The 13,134-nt window shown below is 44.6% G+C and overlaps 3 protein-coding genes across 4 annotated transcripts; 1 reads left to right on the top strand and 2 right to left on the bottom strand.

Annotated features, from left to right (window-relative positions):
- Positions 1–1,091: 1,091 nt before the first annotated feature.
- LOC144712323 (uncharacterized) lies at positions 1,092–3,014 on the top strand. The gene has a single exon (XM_078586562.1). It carries the CDS (start codon positions 1,191–1,193, stop codon positions 2,457–2,459), a length of 1,269 nt encoding a protein of 422 aa, XP_078442688.1. The 5' UTR covers positions 1,092–1,190; the 3' UTR covers positions 2,460–3,014.
- On the bottom strand, positions 2,484–4,235 carry LOC144712324 (uncharacterized). 2 transcript variants are annotated; one of them, XM_078586564.1, is made up of 4 exons: positions 4,082–4,235; positions 3,839–3,955; positions 3,595–3,737; positions 2,484–2,927 (listed from the first exon to the last, which is right to left on the bottom strand). In XM_078586564.1, the coding sequence occupies exons 2-4, from the start codon at positions 3,951–3,953 to the stop codon at positions 2,574–2,576; spliced, it is 612 nt and encodes a 203-aa protein (XP_078442690.1). In that variant the 5' UTR covers positions 3,954–3,955; positions 4,082–4,235; the 3' UTR covers positions 2,484–2,573. The 2 variants fall into 2 exon arrangements, with proteins under 2 accessions (XP_078442690.1, XP_078442691.1); XM_078586565.1 differs by having other exon boundaries at positions 4,061–4,199.
- A 2,291-nt stretch (positions 4,236–6,526) lies between these two features.
- On the bottom strand, positions 6,527–8,987 carry LOC144712070 (protein STRICTOSIDINE SYNTHASE-LIKE 6-like). Its single transcript, XM_078586250.1, has 4 exons — positions 8,511–8,987; positions 7,680–7,987; positions 6,958–7,090; positions 6,527–6,892 (listed from the first exon to the last, which is right to left on the bottom strand). Exons 1-4 carry the CDS (start codon positions 8,916–8,918, stop codon positions 6,617–6,619), a joined length of 1,125 nt encoding a protein of 374 aa, XP_078442376.1. The 5' UTR covers positions 8,919–8,987; the 3' UTR covers positions 6,527–6,616.
- Between the last annotated feature and the right edge of the window lie 4,147 nt (positions 8,988–13,134).

The raw sequence follows: 13,134 nt of genomic DNA, 5'->3' as shown, positions 1-13,134 counted from the left end.
TCGATGACAGACTTGGTCTCCATGATACAAGTCTAAGTATGCAGGGTTTCACCTTGGGCAAGTCCTTGGGGGGCTGCCTGTGCACTTCGCATAGTTGGCGTGCAGCCTTATGTGCGAGAATATTGCAAACCTCAGGACATTACACCAGGCAAAGATCTTAAAAATTTCTAGGATATCATTGGTGGTAATATGAGGGTAATTGAGAGACTTGATGTAGGGCTTTTCAATACTGAAAGGTAAAGATCTTTAAAATTTCTAGGATATCATTGGTGGTAACATGAGGGTAATTGAGAGACTTGATGTAAGGCTTTTCAATACTGAAAGGTAAAGATCTTTAAAATTTCTAGGATATCACTGGTGGTAATATGAGGGTAATTGAGAGACTTGATGTAGGGCATGAATCAGGAGTTCTTCTGGTGCCGATTTTCCCTGGCTCATGTGGTTTGATGGCCATTCCAAACTTTCACGTGTTGTCTTAACGATTTTTCTAACTCGTTGGGTATAATAATAAGTTAAAGCTTTCGTGCCAGGGTAGGAGTGTACGGTATGAACAAGAGAAAATGCTTGTTTCATTTTTTTGATAGAAAAAAATAAAGAGACCTCATGACTTGTTCCCCCTATTCGTCACTTTTATAATATTCTGGAGGACACAACAATGTTCTGGGGCTATATGATGTGCTAAGTCAATATTACTTAAATACTCCCCTTTTTCCTAGACCCAAGATGTGCAGTAAAATGAGGAACGACATAGTTTGAATACAGATTTCGTCCATCTTATTTTCTTCAACTTCATTTGTTAAACAAAATACTGAACAGGGCTAAACATCATAAAAGAAAAAAAATACTTAACAAGTCTCTGGAAGTAAATTCTCACATAACAACCAGATGCAATAATAACCCAAAACAGGAAAAACAATTTCCTAGACTCCAAGGGCATCCAGAAAAAAAACAGGAAAAAGAGCAAAAAACAAAAAAAATAAACCCGACCCTTACCTGATTATGTAGGAAGAGTCTAAATTCAAACTATGTCGTTTCCCTCTGTGATTTGAAAGCCTCATATTCCTGCATATTCAAGGGTGTAGAAAAAAAAAGAGAGGATCCAAGTAGAATTGACTAAAAGAAGTCTAAATTCAAAAACAAAGACTATAAATAAAGCCACTCATACCGCTGGCCTCTTATTCAGAAGAAGAATGCTGCCTACTCCATTTCCTCTTCTCCCCCTTCTCCGGCGCCTTATTCCCAACTCCCCTCAACCACCTTCCTTCTCTTCTTCCTTCCCGCCACCGCCGCCGCTGCCGCCGCCGTCGCCACCACCGCCTAGGCCGCCGCCGCCACTGCCATTGCACTGCTCCCCAGCGCGCCTGCGGAAGCTGATCGCCGCCCAGGAAGACCCCCTCCTCGCCCACGAGCTCTACTCCCTCGCCGCGTCGCTGCGGCCCGCCGCCTTCGCCGCCTCGTCCCCGCAGGCCTACCCGGCGCTCCACTCCCTCGTCCTCAAGCTCGCCCGAGGCGGCCGCCTTGCCCTCGCCGACCGCCTCCTCCGCCGCCTTCCCAACCCCTCCCCGGGCCTCTTCTCCGCCCTCATCAAGCTCCACGCCGACGCCGGCCGGCCCCACCTCGCCGCCGCCGCCTTCCGGTCCATGCTCCGCCGCGCCCCCTCCCGCCCTTCCTCCCGCCACCTCAACCGCCTCCTCGCCGCCCTCGCCGCCGCCCCGGCCAGCCTCCCCTCCGCCCTCCACGTCCTCCGCTCCGCCGACGCCATGGCCGTCCCCGCCGACGTCCGCTCCCACAACCTCCTCATCAAAGCCTTCTCCCAGTCCGGCAACCTCGCCGTCGCCGTCCACCTGTTCGACAGAATGCTCAACCGGGAATTGACACCGGACGATGAGTCTTACCGGCTTCTCATCCAGGGGTTCTGCAGGAGGAGCCAGGTCCGGGCCGCCGCCGGCCTTGTCGAAGACATGTTCAACCGAGGCCGGGCGCCGGACCGGCTCGCCTTCGCCACCCTCTTGAACAGCCTCGCCAGGAAGAAGAAGCTCCGCGAGGCCTACAAGCTTCTCTGCAGGATGGGGCTCAAAGGCTGCGACCCAGACATCCGCCATTACAACACCTTGGTGCTTGGATTCTGCAGAGAGGGCCGTCCTCTTGAAGCCCGCCAGCTGCTCGATGATATGTCTAAGAGTGGCATCTCTCCGGACTCAATCACTTACTCTACTCTCGTCCATGGCCTGTGCAGCAAAGGATTGACTGAGGAAGGGAGATTTTACCTTGGGGAGATGATCGCTGCCGGCTTTGTTCCTCATTTCTCTATCTTGCACAGTCTTGTGAAGGGATTCTGCCAAGTGGGCAAGTTCGAGGAAGCTTGCGGGGTTGCAATGGAGATGATGAAGCTTGGGGTAACTCCTCACGAGCAAACTTGGGCTGCGCTTCTTCCTGGTGTCTGCAAGCCCTACAGATGAGAAGAATTCCGGGGGGCAAAGATATTGCAGAGAGAATCAAGCAATGAAATCATATCAAACATTGGAAATTTGGTGTTCTAGTTTGGGGATTTGTGGCAGAAACAAAGGAAATCTTTATTTCCGGCGGGTTGATCGGAGGGTAGAGGAGGGGATCTGCCCGCCTAGCTCGAACTTGATGCTGGTTCTGAGGACGAAGGACGGGATTTTGCTGGGTTTTATTGAAGATCTGAGGCGAGAGGCGGGGCCGGAGAAGAAGGATTCGGGCATGGATTTTCTTTGGAGTTCTGTCTTCTTTGCGGTCTTCCTTTTGCCGAGATCAGGGTCGCCAGTGAAGGGAAGGGGCGGCATAGCTTCGAAGGTCTCGTCCATCTTCCTCTTCAACCTCTCGTTCCTCCTGGCAGAGTAGACATCGTACAGTCTACCTCTCTCCAAGAACGGGCTCCGTGGTCCAGCGGCGATTTTGGTGACCTGATTGGCATTAATACGATCAAAACTTCTGCAAAATAGCTATTTTCTAATCTTATACGCATGGGTTTCTTGATTCATTGTTTCTCATCATCAGGATTCATTCTGAGCTTCACTGTCTTTATGTTGTTCTCTGCTACTGGTCAAGTGCAGTAGTTTGATGACGTGTTTGGCATTCATCGGGTCAAAAGTTCTGAGAAGTAGCTAAAAGCTAGAACCATCTTCAAAGTCTTTCAACGAACCGTTAGCTTTTCAAAACTAGTTTTAATTCACTTAATTTGTTCAGCACAGTCTCTTTATTATTCTCTACAAATATACCTCAAAAGACTAATTTAGAGAGGCAATAAATGATTTACCGTGTAAACCCCTGAATCTATTTATTAACAGAATATACCTATTCTATTATTATCCGAAAGGATGAGATACTTCGTGGCGCTTTACTCTAAACTTCATGATCTCTATATTCTTATCTGCCTCTATATATCTCAAGAGATCCTCACTAAGTCAAGTAGTTAATGATTTAACCTATTTAGCTTGTGAACTTCTTAATCAAGTAGAGGAATTCTACAAACAAAAGTTTATCTATATGATTTCACCAGTTAAAAAATAAGGTACTTCTGAAAAATTATAATGGACGACAATAAGCACTTTTAAAACGCAGACAACTCACGGAATCGGTGGTGATGAAATCGTTCTTCGCCCTCTGTGCAAGCGCTTGCAGTTCCTGCGAGATCTGCTCATAGTGCAAAGTCGGGGGCGATTCCTCTCCCGCGCATGAACGACGCAAACGCAGAGATTGCTTCGGAGAAGGTGCTGTTTGATTTTTTGAAAAAGAAAATAATAAGAAAAAATGAGGAACAGGTCTCCAAGAATTGATAGAGTGCCATAATCTGCAGATCTAAAAGAAATTGAACCTGGAGGCGGTTTCTGGGCCGACGCGGAGACTGAGTGGATTACGCGGCGGGAACGAAGGCGCCGAGGGGACACAGCCAGCGGTGGCTTGTCCAACGATGGTCTAGAGCGATTCATGGCTAAATAGAGGGAAAAAGAAAGAATGGGCAATCGGAAACCCTAAGAATCAATTTCCATGGCTTGAATGAATGAATAAGCGGATTAGCTAACCAAATTCAACGTACGAGATCGAATTTTCGCCTCACCTTCGCAGGATTTGAGAGATTTCACAGTCGTCTTCTCCGGCGCTTCTTCCTATCGTCAGTGGTTCCTCTCAAACTAAGAGAGGAGAGCGTCGTTTTATCTACAACCGTCGTCTTGAGTTCTTCTCGACGAACGGCGGATGCGCGTGGAAAATTCAAACTTCAAAGAATCGGGATCGTCCGTTTCTTTAGCGGAGCGTCAGATGGAATCGGACGGCCTACGTTTAAAAAATGGATCGCAACGGTCCGTTGAAATTGCCGTGAACTTAAACTAGTAACAAATAAATATTTTACCCCAATTCACCAGAAGAAAATTATCTGGTTTAGTGAGGAGTTATCGACTGTCTTATAACTGTGTATACAAATTGTGTTTGTAGTCCAAACTCATCTATAGAAAGCTTAAGAGATAAAGGGAATAAGTTTGGTATGAATATTTGCATAAAGTCAAGTGGGAAATTCTAAGGTGTCTTACTGTTTAGATAAACAACTGATACACAAAAAATATGTTGAAAAAAAAAAGATAAACAACTGATACAAAAATGGTGAATCACCGGGCACTTAATGGCATGTGTTTGAATCATTAAAACATGTTCTTGAGTAAATAATAAAGAATAAGTGAGCGCACCAATTATGACCCATCTAACACTTTATCATGATGTTGGATCCCAAGTTGACAAGAAATCAGCATTTGAGTTGCGAGTGCGGGAAACTCTGTATCTCAAATCGCGTAGTTGATGCAAGGTACTTGCTGTGCCTTGTCGTCGGCGACCGACCGACAGACTCCAAACCGGGAATTCACTGCGGGTTTGAGGACTTCATTGTTGTTTTCTCGTTTCTCTTACCCGGAAAGTCCTCCCAGTTTTGAGATTCGCGATTTTCCAAATGGGGTTCCCAAACCTAACTTGGGAGGAGGCCTAGAGGGAGGGAGCCTTGCGCGTGCACATAGAAATCGCTTGCGAAAAATTAATGTTTTAATAGCCCGAATACACTTGTAACATACAATCATAAATTAAATCATTTTCGATTATTTGTGCACTCCTTAAACATAATACACATGCTTTGTTGATTACCCTCCATAATATAATTCTGACTTGGATATTTTACAATTATATTGTATTTGTTGATATCAAGTTTCTATTGTGTGAAATAGCTTCCACAGATTGTACAAGAAAATTAATGATACAAATGATAATCTGGTTACTAGCCTGTTTCAGAAATACTTAAATAATTTCAAGCAATTAGATACATAATCTGTATGCAATCGTTTAGATAACAGACGTTAAGGTTTTGTTGTATTTTTTAGCATCAATGCAAAACTTGTGGCACTGAGTATAATTGATGGTTTTAGTATTTTTCACCAAGTTCATCGTTAATACATGACTTATGGGTAGTTTTCTTAACATAGATAATTTGTTTACATGATGAACTCACTTCAATTTTCATACTTTCCTAAACTATGGCATAAAAAATGCTTGTATTTAATATTTTTTTCTAATTGACAAATATCACAGTGTTAACCCAGCGATTAAAGTTCATCTGCTTGGCACTGCACAAAGTTTTGAAGTGTAGGGTGTAGATTGCCTTTGCACATATTGAATATGTGATTTCTTGGTTCCTTGAGTGAGACATGTTGAGCCGCTCAAGTATCACTTGAGTAAGAGTATGCTCTCATCATAAAAAGCTTATAATTCCACATATCTCTGGACTTCATTATATGGAACATGATTTATATTAATGATTTCAAATAATACATTGGCTTGTGGCCCATACAGTTTTGATCAATTAAGCCTTACCATGCCTAACTCTGGAAATGGGGAGTGGTAGAATAATATGTGTTTTTTTGTTGTCTATTACAAGGATTGAAGATGATTTTTAGACATATACCTGAAAGAGAATAGACTTTGATAGTCAGAACTGATGCACAGAGATGAATAATGTTAATGAAATGTTTTTCTTTTAGACGACTGAAAATGGAGTTACAAAGCGCTGATTTCTCATTTCAAGTCACTGGAGTTCCGAGTCAATAGTCTGAGAAATCCAAGAGTTTGAGTTTTGAACATGTAACTTTAGGAACAGAGAATGTATCGACTTTAGGTGCCAGGACACAACTTTAGGAAAAAAGAGTTGACTGAGAAATATTAGAAAATAAATCAGTTAAAAATAAAAATGAAAAGCAAAGGGATAGATCAGTTAAAAATAAAAAGGAAAAGCAAACGGGTAGATCAGTAAAAAATAAAAATGAAAAGCAAAGGGGGTAGATCAGTTAAAAATAAAAAGGAAAAGCAAAGGGGTAGATCAGTTAAAAATAAAAATGAAAAGCAAAGTGGTATTTACAATTCAAACTTTTCAAATAAATTTTAAAGTTACGGAACCGGAAACTTCTCGATGTTGCAGACGAGTTGCATCTCTCCATTATGACTTTTCACTCTTAACTTCGAAAGGTCAAGCTTAAACCAAAAAATCTCGACATAAAATATTTTGATAGTAATCCTTATTGGGTGTACTTATAAACTCATAACCCAAATGACAGGAGAAGGTTCATTTCCCTTCGACTACGTCCTCGTCCAGATGAATCCTGCTCAGGTAGCCTGAGACCAACGAGCCGTAATAGAGATGCTTTCCGATCTTAAGACCAACAGTGGTTTGTGACAGCGCCTTATCTTGGTACAGAAAAAACGGCTCTCCCTCCACGCTAACAGCCAGAAGTCCGCTACCCTTTAACAGACTGCTAGTGAAGTCCCCGTACTTGGACAAGATGTGGGCTATCTTCCTCACCATCGGGTACCGGAGGAGAAGCCATTCCTTGTTCATTCCCTGAGAAATGCAACAGACATTGACGACTCGTTTTAAGGAGGGGGAAGAGAAGAAGTCTCTCTTACGGCGGCTAGCCCAATCCAGAAACGGCCATCGCCATCGTAGCGGATGTTATCAGGAAACCCTGGAAGGTCCTTGATGAAGAGATCGACGACCCCTTTCTTCTCTCCCCGGACATGATAACTTTTGCACCTCCTCCTGCGGGTGCAAGTTGGTGAACTAATAACATGAAAAGAAGGGAAGGAGAGAGCGAGAGAGATAGATCGATTACATACCGAGAGAGATAGATAGATATATATACCGAGAGAGATATAGAGATATAAATCAAAAGATAGAGAGAGAGGGATCGGTACATATGTATATCGAGGGATCGAGATAGATAGATGTATCGAGAGAGAGAGATTGATAGATTGATATGGAGAGAGATAGAGAGAGAGAGAGAGATATCAAGATATTTCAAATATATAGATAGATATATCGAGAGAAAGAGAATACATATATCGAGGGTGAGAAATAGATAGATATATATATCGACAGATGTCGAGATCTAGTTCGAGATCGAGATCCAGAGACAGAGACAGATACAGAGTCAGAGAGAGAGAGACACAGAGAGAGAGAGAGAGAGACAGAGAGAGAGAGAGAGAGAAAGAGTGAGAGAGAGAGACAGAGAGAGAGAGGGATAGACAGAGAGAGAGAGAAAGAGAGAGAGACAGAGACAGAGAGAGAGAGAGACAGAAAGAGAGAGAGAGAGACAGAGAGAGAGAGAGAGAGGTTTGCTTAAACTTGCATGATAGTCTCGCAGAAGACGACGGAGCCTTGGTCCGGGGAGACGGCGATCCCATTGGGGAAGTAGAGGCCGCTGAGGAGCACCTCCGTGCGAGAGGTGGCGGGGTTGTAGCTCATCAGCCGCCCGTAAGGCCGTCCCTCCAAGCCATCGACCATGTACATCGAGAGGTTGTACTTGTAGGACGCGTCGGTGAAGTAGACTGTGCCGTCCGAGGCCACGTCCACGCCGTCGACGATCCCAAAGGGCAGACCATCCGCCTCCGTCGCCAGTAGGCTGACCTCCTTGTCTTTGCCAACCTTAAGCAGTCCCTGAAATCATCAGCCTCAGGATTAAGATTTCATTGACGTACGGCTGCGGACAACGTATTTCGTGGAAAAGAAGATGAACAGGGAATTCGTCGAAGTAACAGAATGATGCCCGTTATCTTATATAACACGGTAACTTAGCTTCAGATTCTAAGATCTGACTAATAGGGGGCCTGACAAACCCCAACAATCCGTGGTATCCTCTCTGTGTTCACTTCCTACTCGAACATTTGGAAGGTTTCTTGGCTTAACTAATTCAATCCAAGGTCAAAAGCTTTTTTGTTTTCGAAGAATTTAATTCTGAGACTGGCTTGTTCGCGGGGAAAAATTAGAAAAACAGTCGACTTGGTGGAAAACAAGATGAACAGGGAATTCGTCAAAGTAACTGAATGATGCTTCTTATCTGATTACTCGGTAAGTTTACGTGAGATTCTAAGATCTTAGTAAACTTCACCGTATGGGTATGCTTATCCGCGAAATTTCCAGACTGATTTGGGTGGAAAAAAAAGGCTCGCGTTTGCCGTACCTTATACGCCGAGGCAACGAAGAGGGTCTTGTCCGGACCGAAGGCGAGTCCCAGCGGCCTTCCTCCGATGAAGGCCCAATCCTCCACAGTCTGTTCTTTGGTGTTCAGATCGACCCGCCGTATCCACCCATCTTCGCAGCCCGTGTAAAGAAATCCAGACGTAGCATCATACGCTAAGTCCTCTGGTCCCCGCAAGACCCCTTCGCCGATCTTCTCCGAAATTTTGAGAATACCGCTACGGACATTCGGCACGGTGATAGTTTTCTCTTTGTAGTCGGCGGGCCAGCTCGCTGGGTTGAACTCTTCCGAGCGATAGATGGAAATAAGAACAGAGACCGGGGCGACGACGAGCGTTGCGAGAACGAACCCGAGGAGCATATTCCCGCTGCCGTTGCTTGGATTCGCCATGGCTCGATGTGTCCGTCTCTGTGAGAACGACGAGAAGGATCTGAGCAGAGTAAAACGCGCTCGCTTTCTTCGAAGAAGTTGGGATTTTTCATAAGAAACTTCCACCTGGCGTTCTGACGTAATGGTGAGTAACGACGGAACGGTGTTCTGACGTGATGACGTAATGGCGTTCTGACAAAGTAGTCGTCTCCAATATCTTGAAATGGAGAGTAACGCACGACTAAAGTCCCCCCGAGTGAATAGGCTGAATCTATAGAATCTATCTAGAGAATAACCCACGCTCGTGCTGGCGTCGTCTGCTAGATCTGATCGTTGAACGGACTTCCGCCGTAAACGGAACGGCCTTCCGAATATCTAGGGATTCGTCCGTTCCGTCAATCGTCCTTGAAGTAAACGGAACGGACGTCCCGGTGATGGAACGGACGTCCTTGACCCCCCCCTCTTCCAGCCCTTTTCCCTCCTCGTCTGTCGCCTCTCTCCCCTCTCTCTCTAAATCACAACATGATTTAGTTGATAGTGATGTCGAATCAGGAAATGGAGCCCCTTCCAAGAATTCTTTGCTGGACAGCGAGCTGACGCCTGTTGAACAAATGATTATTATGGTTGGTGCACTCTTGCCCGATGGGGAAAGAGGAGCAGAATCCCTAGATATTCTAATATCACAAATGCAGGCTGACTTGTTGGCAGATATGGTGATTTTAAATATGAGATACTTGCCAAAGATTCTGCCTTTTACAGTAAAGCAGCAAGATCATCCTCTTTTGATTATGGGGCTGACTCTGCTGGAATTTCATCTGCAATAAGTGCATCAATGCCTGATGCAGCACAAATTCAATCTGCTGAAGCAAAGCGCGATCCTAGAAGAGTAATATAGTATCTACTTGGAACATTTCTTCAAAAAAAAGTCTCTACTTGGAATAATTATCTGGGGATTAACGTTATTTTGTCAATGATTAATTGCTGAATTTCCTCAGGATCCAAGTCGTCTCGATCCTCGTCGGGTAACTTCGACTGGGCAAAGTGTAGACAATGGTACAGACGTTATTTCGAAGACCGAGAATAGCTTAACGCCCTCAACTTCAAAAAGTGAAATGGCAATTTCAGAAATCTCTGTTCTTCTGATAACAAAGTGGCAGCATAAGAGAGTCATGTGTCGTCGGACCAAGGTTTGTAGAGTGGGCAATCTCTGCCTGTTCTTTCCGTTCCACTTGACCAAGATTTAGAAGCACCATCAACAACACCTGAAGTAATTGGAAATGATGTTGTTGATGTTTCCATGTTGGAACTGGGTCAGTCTTCTGCTGTTTCTAGTGAAACATTTCCTGAAGAATCTGCTCTCGAATTGCCCTTGCCACCACTTTTGGTCGATTTAACATCTGAACATTGAATGTCCCTGAGTGCGATAGCGATTGAACAAATTCCTAAGTCAAATTCTTGAGTCATACACGGTAATCCAGGCTATAGGCTACTCTGATGAACCCATGTATTTACTTGTGCGGTTAGTTTCACAGGTAGAGGCTTTCTTTCCCATGCATCACTCATATGTAGTCAAAATGTGGTTTGTTTTCAGCATTATTTCTTTTATCTGTATATTTATGTTGCTGTTGGATTATTTCTTACTTGAATACATTAAAAAAATCGTCATCGGTAAAAGTCATCCGTCATTACCGTCGTTTCGTTCGACATTTTCGTCATCCGTCATTTGTCACGAATGACAGCTGACTAATGACGTATGATGGAAATCCAACTATTCAGTCATCCGTCCATTACTGCGGACAATGACGGATGATGAAATTTCAAAGCACGGATGACGAAACGTCAGTCATCCTCCAGCTCTAACAATAAGAAAGGTGCGGGAGATGGAACCCAGGGAGAGGTTTCTCTCAGTACAAGCAACTTCCAAGTGCAGTAAAAGATGGAGAGTAACAGAAAACCAGAAGATTCCTCATAGTGAAATCGGTTGGAGACCTTGATACATCCGTAGAAATGGTTTCTAGGGTAATTGTGACCCTCACTAATGTGGGCCCATGACATTAAGTGGTGCCGCTTGTCGAGTGGGGGGCCAACAAGGCACTAACAGACCTCTTACAACCAGGCTTGCCCGTGAGGTCTGGGCCAACCTCAAAATGGAACATAGGTTGAACATGGCCTGTTGGAGCTAGGGCTCAATGGCCTAGCGACATCCCATCGATTACAAGGTGCACAACCCCCATTCCCAGCCACACCACAAGATTGGAGGGCCTTTCTATAGAAACAGAAAGCCTGTCATCAATCGTTACCAGGTAGTAGGGAAGTGTCGTTCGTCGCTCCTTAGCTGCCAAAAGGGGGCTGCCCCTTGTAGTCACACTAAAGGTGGTACCGCCCTGTTGGGTTCTATAGGCCTTGAGATGGATGAACAGAACAAGAACGATGCACATCGGAAGACTTTTGCGAATCAAACGGCATCAACAAAAACATTGAAATGATGTACCTTTGCACGAATCTCATTTGTAATTTCTTCGATCCCGGAGACAGATGAGTCGAGCTGCTCAAGTGTGCAGCCTCTAGACGTATCCACGTGGTCCTCGGCGCGTCGGATCTCCTCCTTCTCATTGACGAGCCCCGTTCTTTCTCTATCGGCGTCGTTATGTCGTCCCGATCACATTAGGGATGGAGAGGGGGTGTGGGGAGAGTGGAGAAGAAGGGAAAGGCCCCTGAACAATTCTGGCCTAGGTGAATTTTGTTCAGGGCCTTCCCCTATTTATACTAAGTGGGTATTTTTCATGAAAACCCCCAAAACTTAGGTATATCTTACAACGTCCAAAAGACCATTTGCGTGTGACTCTCTAGGCCCATGTATCAATCTAGTTAACGACTCCAGCGGCCCAATAACCTTTATTGGCCTTCCAAATTAATTAAGTATATCATCATATAGATTAATTAATGTCGGATCGATTTAACCCAATCGATAGGTCGAGACTCCGACACGTGGGTTGCCAAGCTACACCTCGTGTCCTAGAAGATACAAAGGAGTGTGTATCAACTCACTCATGGAACCTGTTCATCATTGGTTACCGTGTATGTATAATCCCTCATCCACTTAACGCTCCTTGGACGACTTAGGGTATGGTCAACTATCAAACCCTAATCGATCATCCGAGTTAGTACTGATGCATTCGAAAATCATCGGAGAACTCTTCTCCGATACTTCATTGCATCGTCTTCCTTGAGCTGTCACCTCTTATACCGAGGGTGGACGATCTCATCTTGACCACTCAATCGCCTTCGTGTACTTCTTGATGCACCCGAACTAAGACCATTTAGAATCCCATGATTAGAGACTCGTTGGCCATAGCCAAAGTACAACCGTCCATCCATAAGATGTCTTTGGTGTCTCAGGTCTAAGGACCACTTACACAACCGTGACATGAATCAACCGTGACCATTCAGGGATTCGTACGGATCAATTCAGTGAACTCTTTCCACCAAAGAGCATCCACTATTTATCCTTAGTGTCGCCACACTAATGGCTACGGGACCGTCCATACTCATCATATTAGTGAGGCTAGATAGTGTTATTCTATCTAGATACTTCGATGTCCTTCTCGCATATCCTTCGAATAGGAATATTTAGAACACATGATTAAAGACTAGTGATCTCCGTATTACGATCTCATCATAATTCACTAAGTCCGATCATGTATTTATGGACTTCATTATACGCATCACATGTGCACTATAATGAATATGTTCTATTAATGAATATGGAACGAGATGTGTAATGTGTGATTGGCTTGCCGGCCACATATATTTCCATCACACCCATCACTCCTTTGCCGCAAAAGGGAGGAGGCATGTTTCCATCGCATTCAAGTTGACAATGCCCATTGCTGTCGCATCATAGAGCTTATCACACGTAGCCACCTATTAGACAAATGTATAAGTCACTACATAGGCACCAAAATATGCAAGGGTTAACCCCATCACCGCCCCTCCACAGAGCATTCTGGCCACTGCCACCATGACAAAGAAGGTGACGCCAAACCCTTGATTCACCGTTGAAGGAACTGAAAGGATGCACCGGCTTACTAGAGGTTCTACCAGTTACAACCACAATGACAAATGATACATCAACCATTGCTGCGATCCCAAATGCAACATTGCTTACCAACCTTACTTGGGGTCCCCCTCTAACAAGCTCCAAGATGACCATCTTGTTAGCCACTACCATCCCTCT

The sequence above is a fragment of the Wolffia australiana genome, chromosome 14, assembly GCF_029677425.1.
Source record: "Wolffia australiana isolate 7733 chromosome 14, ASM2967742v1".
Taxonomy (NCBI): domain Eukaryota; kingdom Viridiplantae; phylum Streptophyta; class Magnoliopsida; order Alismatales; family Araceae; genus Wolffia; species Wolffia australiana.
This window is presented reverse-complemented; position numbering and strand designations above follow the sequence as displayed.

Coding starts and splice junctions, on each gene's coding strand:
- LOC144712070 (XM_078586250.1), bottom strand. CDS start 8,918: ATGGCGAATCCAAGCAACGGCAGCGGGAATATGCTCCTCGGGTTCGTT. Junction 7,988..8,510: donor TCGTTGCCTCGGCGTATAAG/GTACGGCAAACG, acceptor TGATGATTTCAG/GGACTGCTTAAGGTTGGCAA. Junction 6,893..6,957: donor TCTGGATTGGGCTAGCCGCC/GTAAGAGAGACT, acceptor TGCATTTCTCAG/GGAATGAACAAGGAATGGCT.
- LOC144712323 (XM_078586562.1), top strand. CDS start 1,191: ATGCTGCCTACTCCATTTCCTCTTCTCCCCCTTCTCCGGCGCCTTATT.
- LOC144712324 (XM_078586564.1), bottom strand. CDS start 3,953: ATGAATCGCTCTAGACCATCGTTGGACAAGCCACCGCTGGCTGTGTCC. Junction 3,738..3,838: donor GGCCCAGAAACCGCCTCCAG/GTTCAATTTCTT, acceptor AAAATCAAACAG/CACCTTCTCCGAAGCAATCT. Junction 2,928..3,594: donor ATTTCATCACCACCGATTCC/GTGAGTTGTCTG, acceptor AATGCCAATCAG/GTCACCAAAATCGCCGCTGG.